The 8166-nt window shown below is 36.3% G+C and overlaps 3 protein-coding genes across 3 annotated transcripts in view; 2 read left to right on the plus strand and 1 right to left on the minus strand.

The window, feature by feature from the left end:
- The window catches only part of LOC107666867 (collagen alpha-1(II) chain), a 13116-nt gene extending 10844 nt beyond the window's left edge, over positions 1–2272 (plus strand). Inside the window, exons 21-25 of the mRNA XM_016458369.1 lie at positions 92–238; positions 361–537; positions 631–721; positions 1456–1533; positions 1610–2272. Of these exons, the coding sequence (XP_016313855.1) occupies positions 92–238; positions 361–537; positions 631–721; positions 1456–1533; positions 1610–1812 (696 nt within the window). The 3' untranslated portion in view covers positions 1813–2272. The remainder of the gene's footprint in view (positions 1–91; positions 239–360; positions 538–630; positions 722–1455; positions 1534–1609) is intronic.
- A 539-nt stretch (positions 2273–2811) lies between these two features.
- LOC107666724 (uncharacterized) lies at positions 2812–5893 on the minus strand. Its single transcript, XM_016458157.1, has 6 exons — positions 5719–5893; positions 4529–4650; positions 4040–4159; positions 3920–3953; positions 3790–3840; positions 2812–3661 (listed from the first exon to the last, which is right to left on the minus strand). The coding sequence occupies exons 1-6, from the start codon at positions 5891–5893 to the stop codon at positions 3543–3545; spliced, it is 621 nt and encodes a 206-aa protein (XP_016313643.1). The 3' UTR covers positions 2812–3542.
- LOC107666866 (CD83 antigen-like) lies at positions 5451–7468 on the plus strand. The gene is made up of 5 exons (XM_016458368.1): positions 5451–5706; positions 5788–5903; positions 6084–6318; positions 6635–6741; positions 6843–7468. Exons 1-5 carry the CDS (start codon positions 5664–5666, stop codon positions 6975–6977), a joined length of 636 nt encoding a protein of 211 aa, XP_016313854.1. The 5' UTR covers positions 5451–5663; the 3' UTR covers positions 6978–7468.
- The last annotated feature ends 698 nt before the right edge of the window (positions 7469–8166 follow it).

An 8166-nucleotide genomic window follows, 5' to 3' on the forward strand; every position in this document is an offset into this window, starting at 1 on the left:
ATAATGTAAATAATATAAATATATCTGTTTTATTTCTGTAACTGTTGTTCATCACTTTAAGTAACTGAGATTTTTTTCTTATGTGATGTAGCGTGGGGTGAAGGGTCGTTTCGGTCGTGATGGGCTTCCTGGTCCTATTGGACCTCCAGGTCTTCCAGGTCCCAGAGGTGACAAAGGCCCTATAGGAGACCAGGGAGTGAAAGGACAGAGTGGGCCAAAAGGAGAACCAGGTGAACCTGTGCGTATCATCATGTTTATTATGAGCAAGAAATTAATTTTGAGTTTATGAATGTGGTTTATGCTTGAATACAAATATCGATTTCTGTTGTAAAATATATTAGTTCATCTCACTCTGTGCAGGGTCCAGGACTGACGGATGAGCAGATATTGCAGCTGTGTCAAGGTGTGGTCACCGCTCACATCTCCCAGTATGCTTCATCTATACGTGCCAAATGCGTACAGGGCTGTCCGATCAACAACCGCACGCTCATCGGGCCCCCAGGAGTCACAGGACCCTCTGGAAGTCCAGGCAAACCTGTGAGCTGATATACGAGTCACCACAAAACTGGCATATAAAAACACTCTTACTTTAAAAAATAAATAAATAATAACACACTGAATTTCATTCAGGGTAAAGCAGGAAAGGTAGGTGCTAAAGGAGAAAGAGGCCTTCAAGGAATGAAAGGTGTAGAGGGCCAGAAAGGAGCTACAGGGGACAGAGGTACTGCGCTGACGTTACTATTAAAAATAACATTTTAATTTAATGGTATAATCCATCCAAAAATTTAAATTCTGTCATTATTTACTGTCATCTCTACCAAGTATGACTTGGTTTCTTCTGTGAACACAGACACAAAAAAAGAATGATATTTTGAAGAATGTTGTTAAACAAAGAGTTTAGGGTCCCTTTGACTTCATTAGTATGAACAAACAAACAAACAATGGAAGTCAATGGAACCCCAAACTGTTTCACCCAAACATGAAAATTCTCATCATCATTAACTTTTCGTTATGTTGTTTCAAACCTGTGTATTTATTTTGTGGAAAAAAAAGAAGATATTTTTAAAAATATAACCAAACTGTTTCAGGTCCCATTGAAATATTATTTTTGCCCATAAGACCTGAAACTGAAAATGTAGTCATCATTTTCTTCCCCTGATGTCATTCTAAACCTGTGTGACTTGTTTGATATTTTGAAGAATATGTTGGTAACCGAAGAGTTTCAGATCCCATTGACTTCCATAATATGGACAACAAATACTATGGAAGTCAATGGGACCCAAAACTGTTTGGTTACCAACATTTTTCAAAATGTCTTATTTTGTGCATACTGGTTTGAAACGTGCGAGTAAATGACAGAATTTTCATTTTTGGTTAGACTTTCCCTTTAACAACAACAAAAAAGAAAAACAAAGAGTTTCTACATACAAATGAGCTCTCTGTGTTTTTCTAAAGGCGCTAAAGGTCAGAAAGGACAGAGTGGTGATACTGGAAAAGGTCTTCCAGGGCATGATGGTCACCAAGGCCTCAGAGGTAGGATCTTTTTCTGTCTGCTATTTCAATAACTGTGGATTAGATGTAGTTAAATCTGGTTTATTTCTCCAAACAGGACTGCCAGGCCATCCAGCAGAACCAAAAGATGGAACTGATGGGTCACGAGGACCCCGTGGTTTTCCCGGGCCTGTGGGTCAGCCTGGCATGGTTGGCGATGCAGGAATACCTGGCGTGTGCGAGGCACGAGACTGCAGCATTCATGCACCTGTAGTGCGCAAAGAGATGGGATTGGTCAAAGGCCCTCTCAGCCAAGCCTGACAACAGGGACGAATGTGAGTGACCCACGACAGGAGATCATCTCCAGCAGAGACCATGAAAATAGTGCTGTCAGATGGAAGACATCACATACAGACTGGAGTCAAGAGCTGGAGATCAAATATCTACAGATTTGTTTACCAATTTGAAGTCCAAAAATGAAACTATACAAATGAAAACTACCAGCACTTTTGGTTTCATTCATCAACAATGTTTTAGTTTCATTATAAATACAGTACAGACATGTAAATAATTTTGTAAAGCATCTTAAATTTACATCTTCTGTGTCCTGAAATATCATGTTTTATTGTCTTGATTCGTCAAGCTGAATTAAAGATCTTTTTTTTTGTAAACATGTTAAGCCGTGTTTGATTGTGTGGCATGAATATAGTGTAACCACAAAATTTTATGATCATTGTTCAGGCCATTATCATACCTTTTTGAATAACTGTAAAATCCTTTTTTTTTTTTTTGTGAATAAATTATGAAGGACAAAACTAATTTGTTAATGACAGGGAAATATTTATGTCAATGTCAATAAACATGTAATCATTTATAGTGTACAAGAAAAGGAAGAGTTTAAAAAACAAATTAAAGTAGTATTGGTACATAGATCTTGGCAGTGTGAGTTGACTCTTACGGCCTTTTTTATACAGTGACCTCAGAGTATTTGAACGCAGCCACAAATAAAAACATTTCAATGTATTTTCAGTATATATCAAAAACAATTAGAATTTATTTTAATGAAATATTGCACAAGCTCATTTTCAAAATGGAAAAAAAAGGGATACATAAAAAACCACATAAAAAATATTTGCATCCTTTTGCACAAATAATACTTTAATTTGAATAGATTTTTATATGCTTTATATATCAGTCCATTGAACCTATAGTCAAAGACCTTACAATATTACTAACACATTCATTCATCAGAGGTAGATTCAAAAGTATTTATAAAAAGTGCGAAATCATATATAATTGCACCATGCAAAAAAGGGTCAGAGGATGGGGAACATCCCCTCTACAAGTCTGAGACCTACGAGTGAGCGATGTCTCGTGGTACCATCACAGAGGGGCACAAAACCACTTTCCAGAACATTTTCATTCACCATTCCTGGCTGGTGGAATTATCTTCCCACCTCCATCCGGAATGCTGAATCCCTGAGAATTTTTAAGCGACAGCTAAAAACTCATCTCTTTCATCACCATTTGACCTCATCCTAAAATAATAATAATAAAAAAAACTTTGCTTTCTCTTTCCTTAATCCCCCGTCTAGCTTGTACTAACCAGAACAATGCCTGAAACTTGTATTTCGAGCGCTTCGTTTATTTGCCTCTTTATGATGAATCGCTTGATGTATTCCTCAATTATAAGTCGCTTTCGATAAAAGGGTCTGCTAAATGAATAAATGTAAATGACATCAAACCCCATGTTTTCATTTGTCTCCATGCACACTTACTATTCCTATGCTATCCTATACTATTTCTAACCGTACAGTATATAAGACGTACTATTCGGAGGATGGGAGACATCAAACCCCATGTTTTCATGTGTCTCCATGTACTGTACACTTACTATTCCTATGCTATCCTATACTATTTCTAACCGTACAATATATAAGATGTACTATTCCTATGCTCTAAACTAATAAAATGGAGCCCTGCCATAATAAAGCTATTTCTAGAAAAAAAAAAATCCTACAGAATTAAAAAGAATCTGTTGAACACTCTCTTTATCCCATATCACTGTAAGTGGCTTGAACGTTGCTTCTGTTGTTTTTGTATGCATATGCAACACACAGCAGACACACCACAATGGCTATGACCACCAAGGTAATGAGCAGAAAAACACCTAAAAAATAAAATAGAAAAATCCTCTGAAATGAAACTAATTTCTGTTCTGAAGAATATTATATATTTTACACACACACACACACACACACACACACACACACACACACAGTGTTTGTTTTATATTACCAGTGTGACCTCTGTTCACAGGGTTGATCAGTGATTGAGGGACTCTTTCGCCTAAAACAAAAGAAAATGTTTGAAAACGAACTGGCTGCCCAACAATAAACAATATATCACTGGTAGAAAATAAACTTACCATAAAAATGTACACGGTATTCAGTCAAATAGTCCTTTAAAATAGATACAAATGCTGGTTAATGGTCAATTCAAATGCTCTAAGTCATAAAGGACCTGTGGTGCAGAGAAAACGACTTACTCTAGTGCATATTACAGCCAGGGTGATATTGACGCAGTCAGTCAGAACGATTCCCCCAGCGAACACCTCTTTGCATGGACTATGACACTCTGGGGTGGATTGCAGAAATGTTGCAATAGACTGAAGGATGAAAAAGCATTAAAGGGTTAGTTCACCCAAAAATGAAAATTAGCCCATAAATTACTTACAAAAACGCATCGATTCGTTTTTTTTTTTTTTATGGATGGGCGCATTTTAATTAAGTGCTTTTGGACTGATGCATGCAACACCCGCTGAGTGCCATTAAACAGCTTGAAAGATCAAAGACAATTTTTAATATAACTCCGACTGGATTCATCTGAAAGAAGAAAGTCATATACACCTAGGATGACTTGAGGGTGAGTAATTTATGGGCTAATTTTCATTTTTGGGTGAACTAACCCTTTAAAGTCAGTGAGCTGCAGCTTAGATAGAATCTATCACTGAACTTCAATTCTTCAATCTACTCACATGATCCTGTGCAGACCAATACTGATCACAGCCTGGGCTCTTCATTGCATATTCAGATTGTACATGGTGCAATTCTTCCGCACAGGTGTAGTTTTGTGTCGTCTCTGTGACTGTAGTGAACACTGAGGGAAGAGAGGTATAAGATGTGTCTGTCACTCAGAATTGTCATTACTATATATTTAGAATCATATACAAGTGCAACATATAAGAAAAGTCATAAACTTTTGTTATTAATTTTTTCTGCATGTCAGAGTATCCAGGTGTGTGTGTTGTGTGTATGTGTGTTTTGACTTTGCTTGTGAGGACCAAACGTCCTAAATTACATTGTGAAATACTTTGACAACTGGTCCTCACTAGTTAAAAATATGAACCTGACATAAAATCAATGGAAGTCTATGCAGTAACATGTGGTGGAAAGTGTAACGTTTATTTATTTGAGACGAGGGCAAGGCATCAGATTAAAACTACCGCGTAAAAACGTGCTCGGCGACAATTACGTAATGGGGGAATCCCAAGATACCAAAGGGAGTTTTTTTCAAGTGTCATTTACTTTCTCTACCAAACATCTTTTTAAATGAACTGTATGTATATATAACTTTTAACAACATTAAGATGCCATGTTAAAATTAAAAACCAGTTGAGAACTGCCGTAATGGGAAACACAACAGAGACAGAATTAAAATCTAGAAAAAGCTAAACTTACAGAAACTAACAAATAACAAAAACACACAGATAGCAAAACGTGCATGTGAAAAACCAGCATAACCACAAGCGCTCGTGCTTACTAGACTGCTAGAGACATGATGAGAGAATAAACTTGCTGCTGCGTCATTCATATTGAACAGCATCAAGCCTCATAGCTACAGTATGTAATATGTAAAGTGAGCGAATCGGATATTAGCATGAAATATCTTACCATGTGCAACAAAGACTGATAGCAATATGAAACGAACAAAAACTTCTCTTATCCAGCACATCGCGCGGGCTAGTCTGATGAAGTGGCTGTGAATGCATAAATGAACGTTTCCATTGCGGTTCCGGGTTCACGACCGCACGTGCTAGGGAATCCCCCACTTCCTCAAAACAGTGAAGTGTATAAAAGGCAAAGAGTCGACAGCAAGCTACAGTCAGAACCATGCATTACTTCTCGGAATTAGTCGCTTGTCTTGTAATTTTAGGTAAGACTCCACCTGTATCTCTGGGAGCATTTTCACGCAGACTCTGTTGATCCAGGTTGACATGAGGTGTTTTATTCACAGCTGTGGCGGAGGGAGTGCGGCGGGAGATTCGCTTCTTCAGTGGTGAGGACGCAGTCTTGAGTTGTGCGGCGACATTAAAGCCCGACGTCCAGTACCGTTCCGTCATATGGTACAAGGTAAAGTTCAAAATTCGTTTTTTTTTTTTTTTGTTTGTTTTTTCTAGAACCTTGAGTTTTTTTGACTCACATGTTCATGTTTTGTACTAGATGTTGAAATCTGCCCCTGTATGTTTTTGAGAAATGTATTGTTTCAAATGAATATGTCATTAAACTTTAAGCTAAACCTCTGTTCTGCAGGTTTCTGAAGAGCCTTCTCAGCTGTTATCTGGACTTGTAAGGAAGAGACTAACTGAAAACAATGGCACAGTGCAAAAATATAAAGCTGTCGACCGAGAGTTCGAGCTACTTGAGAGCTCAATGAGCCTTCTTCTGTCTAATGTAACTGCAGAGGACAGTGGGATATACAAATGCTTTCTGTCGGCTCCCCTTGGCCATCAGAACCAAGAAGGTGAAATCGTTCTGAAAGTCGATGGTAAGTAGGGCCTATGGGGATTTATAACGGCCACAACAAGTATTTGAACACATACTTAAGCCACACTTAAAATATACTAATGTTTTAGACGTTTTTGGAGATTTTAGAATCAAAATAAAGTTTACTAGGGTGATCTAGTAGGCTACATTAACCAAAGGTGTAGTATTTCATCTCAATGCAATAATATCCATACAGTTTTAAGTGTGGCTTCCAAATACTTTTAATGCTACTGTATAGTTCAACTGTGAGCAATAGCTCACAAACTAACAATCTGATCTTCATGTGTGTTTTTGTTTTCTTTCTTTCTCATTTTTAGAGTATGGTACAGATGAGAAAATGGTATTTAATATAAGTGATACAATTTATGGAGTTCTGGCTATCCCAGTACTCATTATTGCATTCCTGATGTTCTGCATAAGCTATGTAAGTACTTAAATACTTAGTCAAGATATTATTTAAATACTTTGAGTCAAGATGTTATGCATGTATTTTAAAGTTATTGACCAGAGTTATGTTTACCACAGGTTTGTTTAAGGAATGTATTTCAAAGCAACAAGAAGCTTTTAAAAGACTCTTTGCTGAAAATGCAACATCAAGGGAAAAACGTGATCGTCCCCAATCATTTGATTTGCAAGACAATGCCTGAAGTGTATGTGTGATGGTAACCAGAGTACATGGAGTAGTGCTCAGTAGAAGTCAAATGAAGCTTTGTGCACAGGACATGGAGAGTCCACAGAGCTTGTGCTGAAGAGGACCATCGGCTGACGCACAGGAAATGGCAACCTACTTGATAAGTTAGTCAAGGTGCAAAGAGTGACAGATGCATGCACAAAGGTTTCAACATCATCAACATTATCTTTTGAAAACTGCATTTTTACACCATGAAAACAGTAAGACCAAGAGAAAAATTGCTTTTTTTCTGTTAAAATTGTGCATGCTTCATTATGGTTGCTTGTTGGTGAACACTGTGGAAGTGGAGAAGGACCGTGTTTGGATGTTATGCTCGGAGATCAACGTTTGTCAGGCACGCCTACAGGTTTTCCACCAAAGAAATGAGATAGTTCTCAGTCTATATAGGCGAATAAAACGCTTTCAAATTATTTTTGAAATAATTTTTTCAATGTTGTCATTCTTATAGAAATACAAAAAAACTACCTCATAAAATATTTTCCTGTTGATAAAAATATACATCATTAAATGGATTTGCTTAAAAATTCTTTTTTTTATGATATGGAGTTGTATGTTGTATGTTAAAGTTTATAGAATAAAGTGGATACAAATTATAAAAGTTATTGTTACGTTTTGTGTTCTATTAAGACTGCACATATAAATGTTTCATGTAAATATAATCTAGAAGCTTAGTACAGGTCACAAATAATGTATTTTTAATATGACCTATTCATTTTTAATGATTATTAGTTCAAGAGATTATTGTCAGTACTATTTTATAAATTGGCTGGTGAAACTAAAAGCACAATTAATTTAGAATGTAATATTATAGATTAAAGTAACAGATCTTAGACGGTTTAATATTTTTTCTGTCACTTATTAAAACAGACTCTATTTTTGTCTTGACTATTTTTAGCCTACTATTTCATTAAAACATACTGTAGTGAAGTTCATGCCAAAAATTAATCTGGTCATTGCTTTTTTTTTTTCATCTTCATTAATATAATTTATTAATAATTTTCTTTTAAATCATCATTTGGGATTCACTTTGGAAACGGAGCAATCAAGTATATGTTTGGTGTTCCAATTTTGAAATTCTAACCCTTTTAGAAGAACCATCATCACCTAAGTTTCATTTTTTTGTTTTATCTCTACAATCAAAAAACAGCAGTCAAGAAG

This window comes from Sinocyclocheilus anshuiensis, unplaced genomic scaffold (genome assembly GCF_001515605.1).
Source record: "Sinocyclocheilus anshuiensis isolate Anshui unplaced genomic scaffold, SAMN03320099.WGS_v1.1 scaffold267, whole genome shotgun sequence".
In the NCBI taxonomy this organism is placed as follows: Eukaryota; Metazoa; Chordata; class Actinopteri; order Cypriniformes; family Cyprinidae; genus Sinocyclocheilus; species Sinocyclocheilus anshuiensis.

Coding starts and splice junctions, on each gene's coding strand:
- LOC107666866 (XM_016458368.1), top strand. CDS start 5,664: ATGCATTACTTCTCGGAATTAGTCGCTTGTCTTGTAATTTTAG. Junction 5,904..6,083: donor GTTCCGTCATATGGTACAAG/GTAAAGTTCAAA, acceptor TCTGTTCTGCAG/GTTTCTGAAGAGCCTTCTCA. Junction 6,742..6,842: donor TGATGTTCTGCATAAGCTAT/GTAAGTACTTAA, acceptor TGTTTACCACAG/GTTTGTTTAAGGAATGTATT.
- LOC107666724 (XM_016458157.1), bottom strand. CDS start 5,893: ATGACGGAACGGTACTGGACGTCGGGCTTTAATGTCGCCGCACAACTC. Junction 4,651..5,718: donor AAATGCTCCCAGAGATACAG/GTGGAGTCTTAC, acceptor CTCTTCCCTCAG/TGTTCACTACAGTCACAGAG. Junction 3,954..4,039: donor TGGCTGTAATATGCACTAGA/GTAAGTCGTTTT, acceptor TCTATTTTAAAG/GACTATTTGACTGAATACCG.